The sequence below is a fragment of the Gigantopelta aegis genome, chromosome 8, assembly GCF_016097555.1.
Source record: "Gigantopelta aegis isolate Gae_Host chromosome 8, Gae_host_genome, whole genome shotgun sequence".
Taxonomy (NCBI): Eukaryota; Metazoa; Mollusca; class Gastropoda; order Neomphalida; family Peltospiridae; genus Gigantopelta; species Gigantopelta aegis.
The window spans coordinates 29991631-30017738 of NC_054706.1; the positions used below are offsets into that span (position 1 = coordinate 29991631).

Sequence of the window (26108 nt, forward strand, 5' to 3'; positions counted from 1 at the left end):
AAATCGGACTTTCGTTTGAAAACCGACAACTCCAGTACACAAACGACCGTGAGAGTGAACGGGACAAGCGATATTAACGAAGAAAACAAAGAAAACAGAGGTAGCGGAGAGGTAAGAATTCGATTGATAGCTTTTTCATTGAATGACACCCGGCGACAAAGGAAAGGTGCGCTTCGCCATGTCTTTGTTTTTAAGGGTAGACACAGCTGCAGCAGGCGTCTGTAGTGGGTAATAACATAGCGTGCGTTCAGCTGGTTATTGTGTATTTTCGGTTCGACAACAAAGTACAAAACCGGGAATTTAAATTTTGGCTGTTGGCAGTGTTGCACGGTTTGGATATGGATGTCAAATTAAAGGGTAGTAAACTGTAACTTTCAGGTAGGTTACACTGTCAAACTGCCCAGTTGCTAATTTGTGTCCAAATGTAGTGATGAATAGAATTTTTGTTAAATTAGTGACTCCCCCCCCCCCCCCCAACCCCTACAATTAAGAAAATGTCCACTGCAAAAAAAACATGCTTTTGAAGAAAAAGTCTGAATAGGAGGGTCATGACAAAAAGGTGCTGTGGAGAACTAAAATCTCCATGACAATCTCTACATCATTGCCGATTGCCACTGGAGTTGCCCCCCAGTATCATGGCTCTGTTCTAGTTAAGTTGCAAAAAATAGTCAATTTAAGTATTGATTCTATCAATAGCAGTGTTTCCATGTGATCAGCATGTTATTTTGGTAACTATGGTGACATATGCACTATCAAAATTATGCACTTGAAATACAGTCTTTTTAACTTAAAATAACTATGGGGCAGTTAAGACTAGGAATAGGGAACATTTTGTTTTCTAAATCTTGATTAGTGATATTTCTAGTCAACTAAAAATTGGTTAGAAACTACTGTTTAATGTTTTAAAATTGTGTAGCGATCTCTGAAATTTGCGTAGCGAATCACGACATGATACTGAACAAAATCTTCCCTGAGAAACACAGTAATATTACATATCATGTATAGGGACAAAAAAGATACACTGAAACACATTACGATACTTCCTACAATAACTTCAAATGGCAAACAGTCCTTAATTTAAAATAACGAAAGGACAGTAAACAAAAAATCTCACATGCCTACCACAGTAAATTAGCAGCCTTCACCCTACACTTAACCAATTGAGGCTTTTGCACAGCCCTAATTGAAAAATCCTTTAAATGTTTTCTTAGCTAAGCAGTCTGCAGGTTTAACAATCTTAAAGTGCTGTGCCAGACCATACACTAAAATTTCAAATTCCACAATTAAATGCTTTCTTAATTCATTGCAATAATATTTTACATCAATATGTAAATCAATAATTACAAAAATGCCCCATAAAAGTATTAAAACATCACTCCTGTAGAACACTGCCGGAAACGACCGAGTAAAATTCTCGGTAAAAACATTTGCCTGTAAATAGCCGTGACGTCACGAAGGGAACGCGCTTCACAGAAACTTACGAGATGACTTCCAGCGCAAGCGAAAGTGGGACCGACAGCGACTGCCAAACTTGATCATGCTATTCTTCTTTCGATGATGAATAGTGTAGTAATGACGACTGGACTAATATTTGTGCAACACAACAAATAATGCCTTATCAGTTTAAACCTGGAACATCTTCCGACGAACCACCGGCCTGACAGATGACGATGAAAATGGTCGTGGAGACAGCTTACCACTAATTTACAAGTTTTGTTCTTTAGCTTTTCGTGCGAATTATTTTGCTACACTGTATGTTCTAATACTTGTGATGTAGTAGAAAAGACGGTAAATAACTCTTAAATTCTACGAGTCAAGTGGACCCGATATTGGTAATTTTAAGAAATAAACAAAAACAACTTTTAGTCCGCCTCATCCCTCTATGAAGATGTTTTTTTATGTGAATAATTTCAATTTAGTTTGACGTAAAAAAAAAGAAGAAGTAAGTGTTTTGGAAATAACAAAACAATACTATTTTTTGTGTGCAGTTCTAAAAACAGTCTGCTCAGAAATAAATAACTTATTTTAATTTTAAAAAATAAACAAAAACGACTTTTAGTCCGTCCCATCCATCTATGAAGATGTTTTTTTGTGTGAATAATTTCAGTTTAGTTTGACGTTAAAAAAGATGTAAAAGTGTTTTGGAAATAACAAGACAATACTATTTTTTTTTGTGCAGTTGTGAAAACAGTCTGCTCAGGAATAAATAACGTATAGCACATTCCATAGTATGAAAAAAGGTTTTCTCTGTGGGACGTATAGTAAAATTAATTTAATGTATTTATAGTCTGTTTTACAGGGAACGTCTATTTTCATAGTATGGAATTTACAAGTCATTTATTTCTGAGCCGATTGTTTTCTAAGATGCATACAAAATTAGCTTCTTTTTTTTTTTTTACAAAAAAACCCCTACATTTTTGTAGGATGGGACGGACTAGGCTATAGATACTTACTTGTCTGTACTTTATTGTTTTAATGTTCTCGAACTGTAAAGAAAAATCTCACAAATGAACAAGATGCAAACGACAACAAATCGGATCTCGTGCATGAGAAAACAAACTGACCGGAGTAGAAAGCATAACGCAATTTGGGACATTGACGATATGCACCCCAAGGTCGTTTCGGTGTGGATGGCGTCGTTTTGTTGTAATTTGTTTGTGTCGCAGAAAAATTGTTGGTACGGCATCTTTTTTTAAAAGCCATAACACATGGTATTCCCATATCTCACTTAAGCCGACAAGCCAGTTCGGACGAATCGAAACTAAAGTGTCTGCTGTCGCAACGATCTCTGGCGTTTTCTTCCTGTCCAGTATTTCCACGTTGTTTTAACCAAATTCACACACAGCTTTCTCACAGCAACATTACTAGGAAATGCGTGAAGACTAAATTTATCGGCTTTTGTATTGCTACAGCCGCCAACAACACACTGTTTAACCATAATAAACACAAAAGAAGCATTGAACAATGGCGCCGACTATCGAAAGGAGTTCCCTTCGTGACGTCACGGATCAAATCTTACAGAAATTCCCGAAACGAATTCAGCTGGTTCTGTTTTTCAGGGGAATATTTTTAAATGGAAAATATACCAGTATATAATTATTATTTTTTAATTTTCTAATCATATTAAATAATATCTTGATTGATATAGTTCAATACATCTGGCACAGCACTTTAAAATTCTAATGAAGTTGTGATTTTTATAAAAATACACATATGATCATTATTCTGAATATCATGTATGCCGAAGAATTTATTTTATAATAAATTCATCAAAAAGTGAATTTCGAAATGCATTCCACAAATTGCTTAAAGTTAAACCATAATTTTAGGTTATGCATTTTTATTCCAAATGGCATAATTGATTTACTAATACTATGTAAAATTTGTTGAATTCATGATCGGTTTCACATGCTTCATTTAAATATTTAGTTTTTTAATAATGAAAAAAGGTTGCACAATGTTATGCAAATTGTGAATCTGTGAAGGCCTGTTAATTATAAGAACCACAAACATTGTATTTATATACAGAAAGGTTACATTTGTCAGATTTTGAGTTTTCTTGGTTAGAATAAAATTAAGTATATTTTTGTTAACCCAAACATCACATTTTTTTATGAATAATGTAAATGCATAAATTGTTTTTTCTTTGTTACAATAATACAAATTTAAATTACATTGGGTTTTTTTTTTTTTTTTTTTTTTTTTTTTTTATTATATCAAAGTTCAAACCCATGCAAACCATAACTTTTTTAATGAATAATGTTATTTTTGTGTAACTTTGCATTTGCATTTGCAGTTGTTCAACAACACTGAATCATTTCTTATACACAGTGTTAATTACAACATAAACAGCTTGCGTATTCATGGTGTCTTAGATCCTGGATGTGGAGTAGACAACATGTGGCTGGGGCAGATTTTAATAACCCGGGAAATTACCTGTCACTGTAGAAGAATGAGATCATGCTGGTTTACATGTTAAATAAAGAGTATGACAAACAAGTTACCAGTTATCAAGTTTATGTCCCAAGTAAAATTTAATAGGTACATAAACTTGATACTGACATCATGTGGGTTTTTTTGTTTGTTTTTTAAAATTATTATCCAAGCTATTTTTTTAGTTCATCCAAAATAAACTCTTTTTGTTTATACAGGGAAACTCCTCTAAACCGGACACCCTCAATACCAAGTAAAAAATCCTGTTTTAAGAGGTATCCAGTTCAGATCGGTTCTCTTCTGTCAGGGCTTCTAGAATTTTATAAAAATCCACTAGCCATGGGATCAGTACTTTTAAAAATATACTAGCAATGATTAAAAGTTCACTAGCCCTACTTTAAATAAATACAATTTTAATAATAGTAATAATCAGATATGTCACCTAAAGAGGGAGATAGGGCTTACAAATCCTTAGATTGGGGGTGGAAAGAGGGGGCAGGATATTCACATTTACAAAACATGTAAATGCAGCATTTCACAAGGTGTTTTTTTTCCACTAGCTGTCAGGCTAGTTACAGTAGTTATTTACTAGCCCAACATTGAATATCACTAGCCATGGAAGTGGGGCTACCATAATCTAGAAGCCCTGCTTCTGTTCAGATATTTGAAAAAGGGCCACGAAAAACATCCGGTTTTGAGGGAATTCCAGTTTACAGAGGATCCGGTTTTCAGAGGTTTCACTGTAGATGCATATGAACTACACATACATGTATACATCAACACACATAACTTTGTTTTGTACACTTTCACAAACAAATCTGAAACAAAATGTCTATTTTATTAGATTTTCACACTAGATATAGATGTATGTTCTCTTGTAGAACTTTCAGAAATTGGCCTCAGCAAATATAAACATTGCTGAAGTTTTAAGTTTCAGTTATATAGTATGCACACTGCCTCAGCAATAACAAAAAAATGTCTGTAACTTTAATCAGTAATATTACATTGCTTTTTATGTCACTGTGCTATGATACTTTTAAATACATATTACAAGTTTCATTATAGATCATTTGACCCTAATATAGGTTTTGATTGATATTTTTACAAAACATTTGCTTGTGTGAATCAATTTCACTTCAGTTTTTACATCAGCTTTGCTAAATACTGAACTGAAAATGTGAGGGCTGAAATTATGGCACCACTTTGCTTATTTACCATTTGTGATATCATATGATACTAAGTACTGACAAGATTATTAGTAATCAGACTGGTCAAATAACACGATATAGTCACAGTGAGAATATATGAAACTTAGTTTTCCTGTTGTAACTGACCACTGGGGTAATAAACATACATTTTATATAGAGAACTTTATTTCTCCATTATGTTCACATGTTTTCATTATTTCCACTTGCCACAATGGCAGTGTATATATTGCACTTCAGAGCTTTAGTTACTCTTTTGTCATGGTTGTATTCTACCCATGTTTCATACGGAAAGTATGTCGCTGCTGAAAGGAAGGATTCAATTTGCGATCACTGTTCGTGACACCGTTATTAATGTCTGGGGAATATGTATTCATCATTTATAGAGTTCTCTGTACACATGGCATTAGTTCATTGTGATAAATTTCATCATAACTGCCTTTTGGGACTGTATTATGTACAAAAGAATATACACATCCAACTGAAAGCTATATGGTCGTGGTAGCCATAAATTCAGATTGCTTCTGGGTACTTAATTCAAAATACATGTTACAATGAACAAGGACCTCCGCTTCGGTCAAGTATTACTAGTATTTATTTCACTAAAAAGAATTCCTTGTGAATAGCATGTTTATGTATAATATAGTTTGATATGTGACAAGTTGTATGGGATGAACTAACGTGCATTCAGTAAAAAAAATTAGTATATCCTAATTAAAATGACATGTACATAGCATGTTATATAATGAAAAGGAATCTCTGTTTCAGTCAAGTGGCATGTTATATAATGAAAAGGGATCTCTGTTTCAGTCAAGTATTAGTAGTATTTGGTTTAAATACCAAACAAAAATTCCCAGTGGATATTTATGTTCATGTGGAATATATATACTTGAAATATGACACGTTCTGGAGTAAGAATTGGAAGTGCTAAATACATGGACATATTCAGTTTGATATACCCTGCTGATTGACATAAACATTTTAGTGATTTCCCTAGAAATTAGGCAATGCATGGTAGACCAAACACTTTTGGGGCATTTTCACCATTTTCGGGGCACTTGTTTTTCATTAAAAAAAAAAAAAAAAAATTAAAATAAACATTAATGTAATTTATGTGCTTGCTTTAATAAATGAATGGCAAAACATATAAAAGGCATATTTTATTAATTAATAATACCTTTTTGGGTGTTTTATAAAGGCAATTTTAGAACTAATTACTGAAAAAGGCTTATTTAATCTCAGGGCAGCATGGCGCTGATTGAGGCAAGATGGTGCAACAGTGTTCTTGCTGGGTGAAAATTAAAGGAGGGTGGCCGGTCGGCATCACACCCTTCAAAAAAAAAAAAAACCCACCAATAAACAAAAAGCAAAAAAAAAAAAAAAGGTGTGGGGGGAGTAGTTTGGTTATCATATTGTTGTGTGTTGGTAGACTTTGAGAAAAGACATACTCCTTATTTTGCCTACAAAAAAGTGCAAATGGGTTTATAAAAAAAACCCTCATCTTTTAATTGAACCGAAGATGATATCGCTCTGACATTCACAGGCAGTTCCGGTTTTGCTGGACCGATTAAAGTTTTAATATTATTATTTTTAATAAAGATTTCAAGATATACGAAAAACAATAAAGATGTTTGTAAAGTTATCTCCTAATGTCTGATACATTTTTGTTATTTCCATCTTCATTGAAAATATTATCTCCAGCTGATAAAAAGTAGTTTCGTTTTTGTAAAGGTGGTTTATATATTATTTGGCACTCAAGATAAATGATTTTAATGATAAACACTACCACTTCCGTTGTTTTTATAAGCATTCATATCCCCTCAAAATGAAAAGTTTACAATATTTTATAAAGAACTGCTGAATAAACAGAATAACAGAAAGTAAAAATCATCAGTTTCAACCAATTATATCTGCAACTGAGGACAAAATATCAAACGATAGTGAGTGGAAACAAAAGACAGAATGACCGTTCTGATTACGTGACAAATTTGGCGCCAATTAAGAGGGGTTTTTTTTCAATAGGAGATTGCTGAATCCGTAAAAAAGAAATGTTTTCATTGCTTACATAAAATATAACTTTTATTGTATCTATCAAACATACAAATGGATACAGATATTAGACAAAATAGAATCTGTTAAAAATACTGTTAAATTATGTTACGGTAACTGTCGTAAATGTTTCGTCAATTGCTTTTTCGTACACAACGCGGCTTGTTTCCTTTGATGTCCAGTGTACAGACTGATCGTTGTTTTTTGTGTGGAAAAAATTGCATTTGGAAATAGTGGAGATAGGTGCTGGAAAATAAAGAGGGGCGCTCAAAAATAAAGGAGGGTGGGGAACGTGAAAGGAGGACAGCAAAATGGAATAGCGGGGCGGGGCACCCCGCTTAAATGGAGCAGCGAGAACACTGTGCTAGACTATTGAGGCATGGTGCTGCACCATGCTAAAACAAGCTAGGGAAAACACTACATTTATTGCATGAAAGTATAAGCAACTGGTTCTCTATTATTAACATTTTCTCAAGCATACAAACTATGGGTAAGGAAGAGATGGTTAATGCCAATGTGTGTATTGAAAACAGATGAACATTTTGATTAAAGTGGAGAACAGTCGGTTAGGTTAAGAGGAGGTAACGACATGTTAAAAAAGTTGAGAACGGTAGTTTACCACAAAATATTTTTATCAAAAATAAATTTGGATCAGTTGTGTGCTGTTTAGACATGTGTGTCATTGCCAGGCCATAGTTTATACCTGTTTTACCCTCTGACCGAAACCCTGGTTACCATGCAGGCATTGTGCTTTTTTCGATATCTGGACTGGTATATTAAAAGTTGTCTGACCTGTCTGGGAAAGTGCATAGAAAAGACCCTTTGCTACTAATGGAAACATGTTGCTTTTATCTTCTAAGACTACATGTTAGAACTACCAATCTGACATCCCAGACATCCAATAGCTGAAGATTAATTAACCAATGTGCTCTAGTGGTGTCACTAAACAAAACAAACTTGTTCTTAAATAATGAGTTGAAAAACCCCATAACCTATACTCTCAACGGTCAGAGTTTATCAAAGCTGATTTCATTTTGAGCGACTCCTAATCTGTACACAGTGTAAAGCATTAACCTAGCGATGTGTATCAGGACAAGGGTTACACCACTGTAAGTAGAGGTGTTGTAGCAGGTCATCATGTTGTGCAGATAACATTCTCCAGTTGATCACATCTCTTGTGATTTACACACTTTTCAAAAGACACGTGTATGAGTATATTGATCTCCTCAGGCTTAGAAATGTTTGCTGGAGATATTACACTGTTTACTGTGTTGTTAACATGACAGTAACAGTCGACATTATAGGATCTATCTGCAGGTATATTAGCAGCCAGGCTGGCTTGTGTATGAGTTAACTATATGTATACTGTGGGATACATGTACTAATATGTACACAAATTGTCATGTTGAAATATCCAAACAACAACATATAACAGTCCGTGTATAGGTAGAATCTTTTACTGTTTCTATGTCACATAACAGCTTTGACTTTTATTGTAAATTTGGTTTTTAGAGTTTGACAAGCAGAATTTATGACAAGATCAAAATTGCTATCTCACGGCTTTAGATCTCTCTAAGTTCTAATTTGGGCACAACAGGTGTTTTTTTTGTTTTATCTGTTCCGAACACACCAAGGTCTTTTTAGTGCAATAATTAAAATAGCTGGTAAAGAGTTGTGCATATTCAGAAATGCATTTCAAATTATTTTAATCTAATTACAGACTAATATCTACAGTGAAAACATTTGAACTTACTTATGTTGGACCGGCCTCGGTGGCGTCGTGGCAGGCTATCGGTCTACAGGCTGGTAGGTACTGGGTTCGGATCCCAGTTGAGGCATGGGTTTTTTAATCCAGATACCGACTCCAAACCCTGAGTGAGTGCTCCGCAAGGCTCAATGGGTAGGTGTAAACCACTTGCACCGACCAGTGATCCATAACTGGTTCAACAAAGGCCATGGTTTGTGCTATCCTGCCTGTGGGAAGCGCAAACAAAAGATCCCTTGCTGCCTGTCGTAAAAGAGTAGCCTATGTGACGCCATATAACCGTAAATAAAATGTGTTGAGTGCGTCGTTAAATAAAACATTTCTTTCTTTTGCTTATGTTGGACACGCCCTTTCTTGCAATCTAAAGCCCTGTATCTGGACACGTATACTTGCTTATTGGATTGACTTTGCCGAAAAAGTTTCGTGTAACAGATACCTTGTTTACCCTACACACCAAGGCAGATTGTGCATATAGATGAGTTGTGGGGTCGGACATTTTGTTTAATGATTCCTCAGTACATAGTTAAATTAAGTATAAAGAGAGAGGCCATTCAAATATTATATAACACTTGAGGCAGTGGAGAATGAGGTCCAAACGTTATGTGCCATAATTTTGTAAACTTAAATGCATTTTTTTTTGGCTCTCTTGCGCTTTGTGCCACAGTGACAATGTGTAATATACAAGTTGGTAATTGTAGCTAGAGGTATACACACAATAGCAGTTATAAATTGACTTGGAATGCCTACCTGCACTTTCCCAGATCATAAAACGGTCTCACAATAACTAACTACTCTTAGAGTGCTTGAAGAGCAGGACGTATATCCCAGTGGTAAAGTACTCACCTGATACATGGTTGGTCTAAGGATCGATCCCCATCGGTGGACCCATTAGTCTATTTTTAATTGCAGCCAGTACACCACAGCTGGTATATCAAAGGCTGTGGTATGCGCTATTCTGTCTAGAGATAAGGTGGTGCATGTGAAAGATCCCTTGCTATTAATGGAAACATTTTGCAGGTTTCCTCTCAACTAGAGAGGAAAACTGCTACATTTTTCCATTAGTACCAAGGGATTTTTTTTTACATGCACCATCCCACAGACAGGATAGCGCATACTACAGCCTTTGATATATTAGTCATGGTGCACTGGGTGGAACAACAACAACAACAACAAAAAGACAGAAAAATAAAAAGAAGAAAAAGCCTGAATTGTTGAATGCATGCCAAATTTAATTAGTTTTTTAATTGATAAGCTGACACTTGCAGATGTTAAATTCTGTTTATTTTACCAACTAATTTAAAGTCTTGATACACGGACAGACAAAGGGAGAGTACTATAAACAGGACAATGTTCTTTTAAACAGGACACTACATAATACAAGTATACATATATTCAGGGTTTCTGTCATTTTTTTTTTTTTTTTTTTAAAGATAACTTTTTGACAAAATTAATTACTCTTATCATTACTGTATGATTATCTTGACCCTAAGCCTAAACTTAACCTATTTTCTTTCTGGGGGAGGACCCCATGTACCCTAGCTGTTGACTGTGGTTGCATTCAATTTGATACAGCCATATACCCAAAAATTTCCTCCTGGCAGAAACACTGGTATTGTATGTCAGTATTTAATATGTGGTACATACTGTAGCGTAGGCATCAATAAGGTATCATTTTAACCATGTTAATATAGATAATTGTTGTTCTTGAAGCTCATTATTTACATGTACTGTGAATACAACACAACTCGCTTTCCCATGTCCATACATGGTCCATGACCAATTGGTGTTTACACAGACCACGTGCAAATATCTGGCTTTCTTATTGTTCTCTGTGTGTGTGTGTGTTAATCTGATCAATTCGAATAATTATCTCTCAGGTGAAAGGGAAACTGCCTGCGGGATTGCTGTGTGCTTCAACCATTGTTGAACTGGTATAAACAAAACATTTGTAGCTTGTCACCAGAAATGCTTTGTACGTGCATCAATTCATGTTAACCATTTATAATGTATTGTATGGTCCAAAGCATGAGTTTTGCCAGAGGGTGTTGAGGGTAAAATTATGTATCCTAAAATCTTGACAATTAATAGATGTATATGTAATCTATGTGACATAGTAATATTTTTGATAGATCACAGTCACTGCTGTTCAAATTGTGTCAAAGTCAGTATGCGATTTTGAGGAGAGTCTGTGATGCCAGTGCTCACAAAAATCATGTAGGACTCTAGCTTGTCTAACATACGAGCCCACATGGCTCGTAAAAATTATTTGTACAAATCACATTGATTCTTCAAAATGACACGGTCAGCATACATCTCAAAATCCTAGGAAAGCACAGTCTTGAATAGTGATCTTTTCTGTGATTTTGTGCAAAACATTTAGTGTATCTTCTGTTCTACTGGAGATGCATGGCAGGGCTCGCTGGGTTGATGGCGGGCTCTAAAGATTTGCAAACAGGGAGTCCTCATGACACTTAACTTTTTTAAACCAAAATCGCACACTGAAAGTGAATGAAATACAAGGTCAAATTCCAAAACATTTCAAACCCAGGTTCCCTAGTAAAGGACAATTATAGTTGGCTTTTTTTTATTTATTATTATGTGTCTCTTCAAATTATTTTCAGGCAGAAAGCACCAAATCGGATCATAAATGCCCCTGCTAGGTGGCTATGGATTTTATATTGAAATTGGACACTACATTTCATGTACTTACATAAATTTTAAACAGCAGTTCTCTTACTATCATCTTTCAAAATTTAAAAAAATGTATCCAGTGTTTCTGCCAGAAAGAAATTTTTGGGTATGGTGCTATGGAATTGAATGCAACCACAGTCAACAAGGGGTATGAGGGGGCCTCCATCAGAAAGAAAATGGGTTACGTTTATGAGTTAGGGTTAAGAAAATCATACAGTAATGATAAGAGTTATTAATTTTGTCAAAAGGTTAACTTAAGAAAAAACAATCTGCAAACAAATTACCCTCTGGCAGAAACCCTAGTATCCATTAATTTCCAAGATTTTATGTTACTTCATTTTACCCTTCGTTCCTTCTGGCAGAAACCCTGGGATATGGAAAATATGATCTAAAAATATGCATATATATTCTTTTGATGTTATTTTATTTTTTACCTTTATTAAAAAAGAATTCACGTAAATTAATTTTTTAAAAATTCAAAATATTTAATTTAAACTATGAACTTTGTGTTATCATTTTACTTATTTTGCTGTATTTGCATAGCTGTTTATATCTGTTATAATTTTGGTAATAATTGAGGATATATATATCCTGCTTATAATAAGCTGTTCCTTACCTGATACACTAGAGCATAAACCAGTATCTTCATGTAGCATTCTATTTGATGTACTTTACACCATGGAGTGGAGAAGCATATAGCATTTCAGAATATATAAATTTCTTTGATCACATTGTAAAATGTTATTTTAATAATGTAACTGTTATATCTTACATGATTATATTGTTTGGCCAAAAACATATGATGGGTTCACTGGAATAACCTATGATGTCCAGATAGATAGTCAGTATTATAATGGTCAGGAATAACGTATGATGTCCAAATAAATAGTCAGTATTATAATGGTCAGGAATAACATATGATGTCCAAATAGATAGTCAGTATTATAATGGTCAGGAATAACCTATGATGTCCAGATAGTCAGTATTATAAGGCCAGGAATAACCTATGATGTCCAGATAGTCAGTATTATAATGGTCAGGAATAACCTATGATGTCCAGATAGTCAGTATTATAATGGTCAGGAATAACCTATGATGTCCAGATAGTCAGTATTATAATGGTCAGGAATAACCTATGATGTCCAAATACATAAGTCAGTATTATAATGGTCAGGAATAACCTATGATGTCCAAATAGATAGTCAGTATTATAATGGCCTATGATGTCCAGATAGTCAGTATTATAATGGTCAGGAATAACCTTTGATGTCCAGATAGATAGTATTATATTGGTCAGGAATAACCTATGATGTCCAGATAGTCAGTATTATAATGGTCAGGAATAACCTATGATGTCCAGATAGATAGTATTATATTGGTCAGGAATAACCTATGATGTCCAGATAGTCAGTATTATAATGGTCAGGAATAACCTATGATGTCCAGATAGATAGTTAGTATTATAATGGTCAGGAATAACCTATGATGTCCAGATAGATAGTCAGTATTATAAGGTCAGGAATAACCTTTGATGTCCAGATAGATAATCAGTATTATAGTGTTTTTATATGTCACAGTCACAATGACAAACTAAATTAAAAACCTATAATTATGGTAGGCCATTAAAATATGTTGGTAAACTATGCTTTCTTTGGTATAAATATTCCAGTTGTAAACTTTAAAAATTCAAAAATATCACTGGCATCACAGGTTATTCCTGTGGAACCTTCATATATATATATATATATATATATATATATATATATATATATATATATATATATATATATATATATATATATATATATTGCTAGTCTGGTTAGTGCTTGCGTAGATTTTGACCTCACACATCAACATTTTTTTTCTTTCAATTTTCCTGTGATCGCTACAAACAGTGCCATTTATACCAACAGTGCCATTGTCATATATTATTCACATCGATTGTAGCATGTTCTCATTGGTTTCTTCCATCTTATATTTATCTCTGAATGTATTCAATTTCTTAAGTATACATGTTACAAATGGTCATAAATATTGCATGATCGTTTAGTCTGTTACACAAGTTTTCAACAACATGCATACATATTCTGATTATAAATTCATCTTATCTTTGTTTAAAGTCCTATTGAATTACCTTTCAACTTTAAGATAATGCTTTCACTTTACTGATCATATCTTTACTTTTTAGGTAATTAATACTTTCAGTTTAAAATTGTATTTGTATTCATCTTGACCTTTTAGATAATGCTTTCATTTAGTTGCATTGTGTTACAGTTTCTCCTTCAAATGTGGCCAAGGATTTAATAGGTATGTGCTTTTGTTTTGAGTGGTGTTGTTGGTGTGCCTGGCTATTACGCATCTCCTAACGTCGTGTGTTTTTCATGCATGCGTGTGTTGGTGCCGACATTTTTGCTTGAGAATGTGCTGGAGACCAGACAGGGGATTTTATATTTTCCTTCATTTGAGCATGCTTTCTGAAGTTCTGCGGTTGATCGCATGCATTAACTAATACCTGACATTGACAGTGGTGAAAATGAAAGTTATATGCTTTGTGCATGTACAGAAGTAATATATTATATTGTATGAGAAATACTGGTACATGATGTTTTTATTGCATACATCTCAGAACTTGTAGAAATGGCAAATGCATAACTAGGCTAAAAATTAAAAATAATTGTTTCTTTTTTTATTACTAATTTTGTGATTGCATGCTATGTTTCAGATTATATTTGATAGATTTAGAAGAAGAAAAAAATTCCAATTTAGATTTTTAATTTGGGAAATCCAGTATCGAAAGCTTTTTCTCCATCTACATACAGGTATTACATATACATGAAGATATTTAAGTATACCTGTACCAAATTTAGAAAATCAGTTAATAAGGCAGATGGGGTTTTTCTGTGTTTTTGGGGGTTTTTTTGGAAGTTTGATTTGTTGACCAATATTAATTTACAGTCTTTATAGATTTCCTTTCATTTCAACTTATTTCCATGCTTATATCCAATTAAGGTTTAATCACGCTGTCCTGGGCACATACCTCAGCTATCTGGGCTGTCTGTTCATGGCAGTGGGTTAGTTGCTTGTTGGTTAGTAGTCAGTGAGAGAGAGAAGGGTGTAGTGGCCTTACAGCTACCCATTGAACCCTTAAGAACTCGCTCTGGGTTGGAGCCGGTACTGGGCTGCGAACCTGTATACCTACCAGCCTGTAGTCTGATGGCTTAACCACTGCGCCACTGAAGCTGGTATTCTTTATACTCTTCCAGTTTTCTTATAATTACACCCAATTTTCATTATCATTGTATATGTAAAGGCTTTCTTTTAAAGAGATTAGGGCAAATTCAATTAATTGCTGTTGCCATTTATATAACAGTCATTAGCGAACTCTGATAAAAGTAATTAATCCTGATGTATTATTTTACTTGATTATTGAACCGCATGTACCTGCATGTATGCTGAAAGTTATGTAATCGTTATTTATAATCTAGATGAATAAGAGTACGATGAAGCTTGGTGGTAGGAAAGAAATGATAGTGTGATTAATTATTTTAAAATATGATTGTTTGATCTTTGGTTTTAAAGAATCTGGAGCCCGTTCCACGAAGCGATTTTAGCGCTAAGATCATCTTAGTTGCATAAGGTAGTTATACACTTACGGTGCTCTTAGGACTAAGAGTGGTTCAGAGAAGTAACAGAGCACGTTGATATACTGTAAAACTACTCAAAACCTGACCATCAAGTAAACCAGCATTCCCTCAAAAATATTTGAACCTCTCTAAACTGGACATCCATTATAAATAGACCTTTTAGTTGGTCCTGTGGTGTCTGGTTTACTGGGTTCCGCTGTACATGCCATTAGACACTGGTTGGGATGGGGTGCGGGATTCAAAGTAGATTATATTACAGCATATTGCTATTCAGGTAATCGGGATGCCTGGACTACATACATCCTCCCTAAGTATTCAGGTAATCGGGATGCCTGGACTACATACATCCTCCCTAAGTATTCAGGTAATCGGGATGCCTCCCTAAGTATTCAGGTAATCGGGATGCCTGGACTACATACATCCTCCCTAAGTATTCAGGTAATGGGATGCCTCCCTAAGTATTCAGGTAATCGGGATGCCTGGACTACATACATCCTCCCTAAGTATTCAGGTAATCGGGATGCCTGGACTACATACATCCTCCCTAAGTATTCAGGTAATGGGATGCCTCCCTAAGTATTCAGGTAATCGGGATGCCTGGACTACATACATCCTCCCTAAGTATTCAGGTAATCGGGATGCCTGGACTACATACATCCTCCCTAAGTATTCAGGTAATCGGGATGCCTGGACTACATACATCCTCCCTAAGTGTAGATTGCTCGCCTAGCACCATTTAAGGATTTTCAGCTTGCGTTGCTTTTGGTCAAAGCCAGAATCATTTGCTGTCCTAACTTGTTTATGAAATAAGTAGAGAAAAACTTCTAATTGAACGGGGTAGCATAGAAAAACTATTTCTAATTGAAAGTGTTAGCACAGGTATGTAACATGGCAGGTATTCTTTTTTAATGCTCTAGACCCATTTTAACAACTAATAGCCATTGATAAAACAATATGCTGACGTTCCAGCCAGTGCACCACGAGTGGTATATCAAAGGCCATGGTATGTGCTATCCTGTGTGGGATGGTGCATATAAATGATCCCTTGCTACTAAAGGAAAAAATGTTGTGGGTTTCCTCTCTAAGACTGTCAAAATTACCAAATGTTTAACATCCAATAGCTGATGATTAATAAATTAGTGACTCAAGTGGTGTCGTTAAACAAAAAACAAACTTTAACAATATGCTGAGGTGTTATTAAACAAACATTGGTTTCCAGGTCAAATACTTTTTCTTCTTTTTAAAATGTTTCTTAATTTTTCTTTTTTATTCCATTTTGTTGTATTATTATTGTACATGTATGTAAATCATGTTTCTGTTCATCACACATTTAAATGATTGGATTGCAACTGGCAATAAAATTAGTTTATTAATAATTAACTATTTCTACTCTGTATCTGTATGTCTAAACAAGGAACCCAAGGAAGTCAGACATGTTATTGTAGATCTGCGTATGCTGAGCCCTATGTATGAGCTTTTTCAATTTGACCTCCAGTGGATTTTGGTCAAGTGATTTGTTGAACTGAGTGTATACTGGTGCATGTATCTTAATTGATTGTGTATTAGTAGACAGGTATGTACATTAATGTTAATCTTTTTTTAAAATGGTTCTTTAGGTACATACAAGTGCTGTCAAAACTGTTAATTGCAAGATAAGATAAGTGGCCTTTCAAGACCGGTGGCTGCCTATAATACAGTTTAATGAGAGCTGTGTTAGATGCTTTAAAACAATAGTAAGGTAACCCATAAGACAGGTGGCTTTGTAGTACAGGTTAATTTGTCCCCAAAGATTGATTTCTGTAATCATTAAGCACCTTCATTTTAACAAATTGCGTTTTATTCTACAAATAATATATACATGTATGTGATGTGCAGTATTTGAAGTCAACTGTGTGTGTGTGGTATGTTAAAAATAGACATTGTCAAACTGCATTCCACACAAGTTAATCATTCCTTATTACAATAGTGTGGGCGGGATGTAGCTCAGTGGTACAGCACTCGCCTGATATACGATCGATCTAGGATTGATCCCCATCGGTGGACTATTTATCGTTCCAGCCAGTGCTCCATAACTGGTGTAACAAAGGCAGTGGTACGTACTATCCTGTCTATGGGATGGTGCATATAAAAGATCCCTTGCTGCTAATCGTAAAGAGTAGCCCATGAAGTGGCGACAGCTGGTTTCCTCTGTCAATATCTGTGTGGTCCTTAACCATATGTCCCGACGCCGTATAACCGTAAATAAAATGTGTTGAGTGTGTTGTTAAATAAAACATTTCCTTCCTTTTTATTACAATAGTGGACCTACATGAAGATTGTTATTATATTGTGTTTTTCATGGGGGTTTGGGGGTATGCACTGCCCAAAGTGTTGCAAGTACCCTAATACTACTCGGCTTGTTACCAATTTATCCATATTGACAGCCAGGCAAGGTACTCAATTTGAGTTGTAACCCCCAGTCCATCCCCTTAAAAGAAAAATCAAGTAGAACCTAATAATTACCAGTTGTATTTTACACAGCATGTAAAACTAGTTCAAGCTACTGAGTTTTAGCATGCCATAGTTAATATGATTTCCAGATGTTTTATTTCACTATTTGTTTTTGCATGGTTAATGGAATGTGTTATAGATAACATGTATGTATATCTATTTTAACAGTTGTTATTTTGGAACAGCATGTTGTCAGTTCTTCCATCAAAAATGTTATAAATTGAATTTTTACATGTCCATTTTTTCTTACAAGGTGTGTTACATTGTGTATTTTTATAGAATGTGTTTCAGTATGTATTAATTCATTCTTAGAAGTGCTTTCTTGCATGTTTATTATTATTTTGAATAATTTTAATATGTTGTATTACTGGTATTACAAAGTCTCATGTACATAATCTCTACCGGTATTGAAATGTTAACATCTTTAATAGAAAAAAGAGAAAAACATTCTTATTAATTACTGTCCTATGACACATTGCAGCATTTTGGTAGCAGTGAATTTTCTCCCTTGTTTATGTGTCAAAATATAACCAATTTGTTAGACACCAAATAGCCAGTGTTCGAAATATGCACAGGTATTGTTAAACAACAGACGAAGACTAAATTACTTATTAATGGAATGTGGTTGTAAATACAATCATGGAGCATATATACGATACAATGTTACCTTCACATGGAAGATTCGAGCCAAAATCTGGCAGTCTGCCAGCTGGTTTAATGAGAAAATGTATACTAGCCGCAATAAGTAATACTGCACTGCTTGCTTCTATATTTTAAATATAGTAATACAGTATACAAACAGTACTACAAATTTTATATTAAAATCAGTGAAAACTCCTGCATTCAACCAAAATTTCAAAACCTTATGGATGAGTGAAGCCGAGATTGCACAAAATCTCAGACAGAATGATAATAGTTACATTTGTTCAAATGCGTTCTAAAGTGATGTTGGCCTTTGTGATATTGATCAACAAGATTTTTCTGTTGTGCCCAAGTCGATTGTCAACATGATGTTCATTCATGCGCAAACTTACTGGGTGGCATGTGTGATCATGGAAGCATGAACATCTTTATAATGGTTTAATTTGAAACTGTCTTTTTGTCCATTTAAAAAAAACCGTCTGAGCTATTTCTTAAGTTTCTACAATTCTAGTAAGGCTTTATTGGTAACCATTATGCATTTGTGTTTGGGAGTGGATTTAGATTGCAATTTTTTTTTTTGGGTCATGTATGCAAAGCACAGTGCAAGTGAATTTTTATTTCTGTCTTGTATGAAAGGAATGTTTGTTTTTAACATCTGGGCACACTTTAAAACGGCATGTATGTATGGTTATTTGGTGTCCATCAAAGAAACATGTGGTTATTTATGTCTGCCACAGACCTTTATGTCAATGTGTAATTTTAGTTGGTGCTTAATAAATTGGTCTGAGAACAAGGGGGCGGAACACAGCCCAGTGGTTTACTTGACGTTCATCGGTCTAGGATCGATCCCCGTCGGTGGGCTCATTGGGCTATTTCTCATTCCAGCCAGTGCACCACGACTGGTACATCAAAGGCCGTGGTATGTGCTATCCTGTCTGGGATGGTGCATAATGGAAAAATGTAGCAGGTTTCCTCTTAAACTTGGTCAAAATTACCAAATGTTTGACATCCAGTAGCTGATGATTAATAAATCAGTGTGCTCTAATGGTGTCATTTTAACAAAAACTTTTTTTTTGTCTGATCAAACATTTTCATCACAGGCCAGTGCATGCACATTGTCAGATTACTTTTACCAGATACCTGAAGCAGGAGCTTGTGATCTTTTATATACATATATACACTTCCCATAAACAGGACCATGCACAGTCTTTGACATACCAGTGAAGGGGGAACAAGCTGAGATGGGGGTAAAACAACAATGGGTCCACCATGGGCAATTGATCCTATGACCAAATGCACCAAATTTGAGGACTATATGTGGCTCTACCACTGAGCTACATCTTGCCAGGTGTTTGACCTATGTCAACAGTTGGTTAAACTCAATATTAAAGCTTGCTTAACTCAGATTTGGTTGAGTGCCTGCCTGAGGTGGCTGCGTCGCAGGATCGAGCTACCTTGGTGGATCCATTGAACTGATTGGGTTTTTTCTCATTCCAGCCAGTGTACCACAATTGGTCAAAGGTCATGGTATGTGTTTTTCTTGCTGTCTGTGGGATGGTTTAAGCTTGCTAGCCAGTAAAAAGTTCCCTTGCTGCCTCTAAGCCCATGAATCCTTTAGTGGATGGTTTTCATATTTGGTATGGGTTTCCACATAATGATGGTCTATTGTTCTGGGGAAAGGTATATATAAAAAAAAAAAGTCAACTGTTCTAAAGGTGTGTGGATCATATTATTTTCTATAAGCCAGGTCATTGTCTTGATAAACACTAAACTCTTGCTGCCTGATGGATGGCATTTACGTCCATAGTTTGTCAACAGAAAACTAATAATATAGCTCAGATCACTAGTAGCCAATTTATGGCCTCTTCTGTTTGTGGGGCTGTCAACTTGAACATGCAAAAGTTTGCAAAAGGTTATGTGTCGCGTAGCAACTGTCATAATTGTGGAAATGTGTGTCACACAAACACTGCTACAGTTTGTCCCTGCTGAACATGTGGTAAGACTTTTGGTTCTTGTTAATTATCTTCCTGTCCTCAGACTGGGAATCAATGTCAACCTGAAAAACCTTCAATATGTATATTTATATACATGTGTGTGTATAGGGTCCACGGAACAACATATGATGTCCAAAAAGATAGTCAGTTTTATAACCATCACATATGTCACGGTCACAATGATATATACTAAACTAAAAACCTATAGTTATGGTAGGCCATTAAAAGTAGTTGGTAAATTATACTTTCTTATTCATGAATATTCAGTGATTGCAGGGTTGTAAATGTTTAAAAAAAAATATATATATTTATCACCTTACTAAAAATGTGATATAGGTTATTCCCGTGGACCTTTCATATGTATTTAATGTTGCATTTAGTAACTGACATTACTATTTGGTATTGATAACCTATGTGTGATGAAATACTTGGTCTTTATTAGCAACCACTTTTTTCAGTAGATGCTTAAAAAAAGGGGGGGGGGGCTAATCACCTATTACTCTAACAACTCGTAATAACTTATCCTGGGTACCAGTTGTTCCCTAAACCTCAACATATTATTTCAACTCCTGCACCAAGCATAATCTAAAATGCGCTAATGTGTCTCTAAGCATGCAAGTAGCCGAATTGTCATATAAATCAATATACAATTAAATGAATTCACCTGTATTCTCAGAAAGACTGATCTCGACTAGTTCTTTGTAGATGTTTTAAAAAAAAAAAAAAAAATAAAGTTGATCGTAAGTGAAATAATTGCTTGGTACACGATAATAGTGTAGACACTTTTGTCTTGAGGCCATAGTTAAACTGATTTGTTCGTGTTTAATTTTTATCAATCATTATTTTTTATTTTTTTATATTGTATTGAAAATGTATGACGTCCTCTCACAAATATATATATGTATTTATTTTATAAGTGATATAAAAAGGTTACTATTATGATTAAACATTTCTTTGACCGGCCTCGGTGGCATCGTGGTTAGGCCATCGGTCTACAGGCTGGTAGGTACTGGGTTCGGATCCCAGTCGAGGCATGGGATTTTTAATCCAGATACCGACTCCAAACCCTGAGTGAGTGCTCAGCAAGGCTCAATGGGTAGGTGTAAACCACTTGCACATTTTATTTACGGTTATATGGCGTCAGACATATGGTTAAGGACCACACAGATTTTGAGAGGAAACCCGCTGTCGCCACTACATGGGCTACTCTTCCGATTAGCAGCAAGGGATCTTTTATTTGCGCTTCCTACAGGCAGGATAGCACAAACCATGGCCTTTGTTGAACCAGTTATGGATCACTGGTCGGTGCAAGTGGTTTACACCTACCCATTGAGCCTTGCGGAGCACTCACTCAGTGTTTGGAGTCGGTATCTGGATTAAAAATCCCATGCCTTGACTGGGATCCGAACCCAGTACCTACCAGCCTGTAGACCGATGGCCTGCCATGACGCCACCGAGGCCGGTGTGAATGAATGTGAAGGGAGTTATTTTAACTGATAGCAGTGTGGGATCTTTATAAATGCACTATAAATACCACAGACCAAACATCACTTAAATATCTTGTTACTTGACTATATTAATTTGTTAGTCATAGAACAGGGTTTAAGCTGCCATTCACCTAATCATCAAATGTGATTTAAAAGTTGAATTTGTCAAAGGTACATCATTACCAATTCACTAAAAAGCTCATTTGATAGCTGTGTGTCATTTGTAAGTGTATATATTTTAAAACATAATTCTGTTTAGCTAAATCTTACTTGAATTACAGATTTTCGCATCAAATTGCTATTAATTTTTGGTGTCCAGCTTAAATCCTAACAAAGTATTATTTTAAAAATCACCATCCATCCTTTGCTTGGCTGTTTCAACGGGTGGGATTTAACTCAGTTGGTTGAGTGCTCCTTGAGATGCTTGCATCGTAGGATTGAACCACCTCGGTGCATCCATTCAGCTGGGAGCAGGACATAGCCCAGTGGTAAGGCACTAGCTTGATGCATGGTCAGTCTGGGATCGATCCCTGTCGGTGGGCCCATTGGGCTATTTCTTGTTCCAGCCAGTGCACCACGACTCGTATAACAAAGGCTGTGGTATGTGCTATACTGTCTGTGGGATGGTGCATATAAAAGATCCCATGCTGCTAATCGAAAAGAATAGCCCATGAAGTGGCAACAGTGGGTTTAATTCCTCCCTCAATATCTGTGTAGTCCAATATCTGTGTAGTCCAATATCTGTGTAGACACCATATAACCATAAATAAAAACGTGTTGAGTGCGTCCTTCCTTTAATGCCACTTGTTTGTTGTAACAAATATCAAAATATACATGTATAACTACAATGATAATTTATATTGTAATGACATTGTACATGATATTGCACAAGCACTTGATAGTACTGTTTATAATGAATACTTGAACATGATGACTGTTAATTGGAGCTGGAGATTGGGAGGTGGCTCAGTGTTAAAATTTAAAGGCACTGTCCCAAGTTAGCTGCCATTGTCAGATGTTTTCATCTAATATGGCTGTTTTTACCACTAAAATTAAATTGACTTTATACCCAGATAATTTACCTTAAAGTTCTTTTTATTTCCTAAGATATATTTTTTTGTCGCGCCTACAAAATTATTTGGAGATGAACTCTTACTTTGGATTACTACAAACATTAGAATGACCAGAAACACACTTGATAGACAGATGCTGATATTTTAAACAAGAAAATGTATTGCATATATGTAATGGTAGTCTTCTTAAAGACTACTAGTTGGGAACATGTTATTATGATACGAAACCCTTTACCTTGGGGAGCATTATGAATCATGGGATTAATATACACTTTCGTGAACCCTCTGGGTTGTTCCAGCTGGGGCGGGACATAGCCCAGTGGTAAAGCGCTCGCTTTATGCGTGGTCGGTCTAGGATCAATCTCCGTCAGTGGGCCCATTGAGCTATTTATCGTTCCAGCCAGTGTATCAAAGGCCATGGTATGTGCTATTCTGTCTGTGGGATGGTGCATGTAAAAGATCCCTTGCTGCATTAGGAAAAATGTAGCGGGTTTCCTCTGATGACTACGTGTTAGAATTAATATTTGACATCCAATAGCCGATGATTAATTAATCAATGTGCTCTAGTGGTGTCATTAAACAAAACAAAAACTTCTGTTTCAGCTGGTGCTCCATACCTATTGTATACCAATTAATAGCACTATGGGTTTTTTATTTTAATCAGTATATTTTTTTATAAAATCTTAAATAGATTCTGTAATCATATACAATAATAAAATAAAAAATTGTGTATTTATTTATAGCAATAGGTAAACTACTTTTTTTAAGGCATAAATTAATTTAGTTTTACAAACTAAACTTGTAAAGAATGGTTGTTATTGTTATTGAAGTAATTTTCTTTATTATTTACTGTTAGTTACATGTCGATAAATGTTGTTTGACATGAAATGTTCTGAATGAAGTATTTTTCTGTGTCATTATATTCTCTATTTTTATACATTTAAAATACCTAAGAGCATTCAATAGTTAATGAGTCAGGCTGCCATACCTTGACTAATCAGCTCATTGAACAAGTAACAGGTCCCGCTCAGGTGTAATCTACCTCTCGTTAACTCACCTGTGACAAACGTTACCTGACATAATACCCTAGGAGACGCTGCTATCAACGGCCTGGACTGGAGGCCGCAGTGAAGTATTTTCATGGATGTGTTTATAGCAGGCTTTGTGTCCAGACAACTGGTGTCGGGCATCAGGAATGTACATCACATGTATGTATCTAGGAGGCACCCATAAACCATGCAAGTGAACCACGTTTATTAACTCGGGACAATCAAACCATTGCTTTTCTTTTCTACATGCATGCAACAGATCATAGACTTGCCATCCGGATAACGAGTTTGCATGACTGAAGAACAAAGGATACTGCATTCAATAATAAGAGTCATAGACTGTTTGACATAAGGTTTGACCACTTTAATTTATCTATAAGACTTTTTTTTATTCTTCCGCAAAAGACAGTTTTATGTCTTTCTTTATTTTTTAAATGAATCTTGTATAATATTAATATTTATCAAATCAGGGTTGTTCCACAATTGATTTGCGGGAGGGGAGGGGAGGGGTGGATGAATCGGAAGTCACTAATTATTTTATCTCTGGTGGTTCTGCTGCAGTATTTTTCTCCATGCCTACATGTACATGTTTAAAGGGGCAGACCCTAGTTTTTAAACACTTAAGACATATTTTTTACTATTATAGCCGTTTATGATCACTGAAATCAAACATTACTTGGATTTTATTGTTTAGAATTATCCATTTCCGTACAACCGAAGTGTTTCTGATCATGCTGTTGTTTCTAATATCACAAAATGCATTTTTCATAATTTAAAAAAACGCTAGTGCTTCTGAGAATTGCGGTTATTGATGTCTATATTTTTTTTACGTATATTTTCCTGTTTCACTCTGTTGTAACCTTATCCAAGTGTGTTACAGGTTTGTAGATTAACTAAACTTAGTGTCCATTTTTATGAGTTGAAACTAGGATTTGCGCCTTTAAATAAAATGTTATTTTGTTGATGTTAAGTATATACTAACAAATTACTTCTTGCCTTCCCCTGTTGTGAATTCAGGAACAAACTTTACCAGTTGAGATACAAATTAGACTTTTATTATTTGAAAACAATGGAACACAGCAAAATATGACGGTGAATGTTGTTGTTTTTTTTTTTTTGTGGAGGTTTTCAAAATTAAAAAATTAATAACTGATATCTTTGACTTACTTTAGATACATTTAGACTTGGAATGGAAAAAATGTGACATCAGTGAATGTTTTGTTTTTAATTGTTATTTCTTTTGTTTCTTTTTCAGTGTTTAAAATTAAGTAACAGTCAGATAGGTTTTTACAAATGTAGGATATATATTCCATGTTATGTCAACGAATGAATAATTACCAGTAAGTTGAGTAACAGTGAGAATGATAAACAGATTAGTAACTGAACCAGGGGAACGTATCAATACGTGTTTACCACTGAATCATGGCATGATTCACTTCCTGGCGTTTAGGATGTGACACTTGACGAGATGTGAATATGTGATACACCGAATCGGATTCCTGCCCTCAAGTTTTCCTTTCTACTAGATCTCCTTTCACAGTAATTAGCCACAAGCCATGTATGGGAGTAAATAATTGAGTTCATTTGTGTACTATTTATATGAGAACACTTCCATGGTCCATAGCAATACAAAGTTAGTTTGGTAAAATCAATACAAGACCAGAGGTATTAATATTTCACTAGCAGACCAAACTGTATCATAAGGACTCGCATAATCACTACCAGGTATTTTTTTCTTCTTTCTTGGGGTGTGATTGTTGTTGCCAAAATACTTTTTGTCTTTCAACTGAGAGTGACGTTAAATCGGATCAGGTAGGCTTTTTATTGTTGACGTCGTAAACTGACGTGTGGGTACATGTGGTAATGTGGCTTTAGTCGGTGGTGGCTTTGGGACTACTTGTCAGGCCGCGGAAATAGACTGGTGGTGTTGTTGTATAGCCTTGTCATTATCTGTAATATGTTATTGATTCCCGTGCACTTGGGAGGGCACTGGGGTCTTTTTGGTTTAAATTTGATATTTTAAAGGTACTGTGGAAGTTTTATTTTAAATTTTCTAACCCATGGTTTATGTTAATTAAATCGAGAT

General features: G+C 35.1%; 1 protein-coding gene across 4 annotated transcripts in view; it reads left to right on the forward strand.

Annotated features, from left to right (window-relative positions):
• LOC121378471 (RNA binding protein fox-1 homolog 2-like) overlaps nucleotides 1-26108 on the forward strand; it is a 130117-nt gene that overhangs the window by 704 nt on the left and 103305 nt on the right. For 3 of the 4 annotated variants that reach the window (XM_041506649.1, XM_041506651.1, XM_041506652.1), the window contains exon 1: nucleotides 1-111. This exon is cut by the window's left edge and continues 704 nt beyond it. In XM_041506649.1, coding sequence (XP_041362583.1) covers nucleotides 1-111 — 111 coding nt within the window. Of the gene's footprint in view, nucleotides 112-13917; nucleotides 13951-26108 lie in introns of all 4 variants that reach the window. The other variant, XM_041506658.1, reaches the window with a different exon arrangement.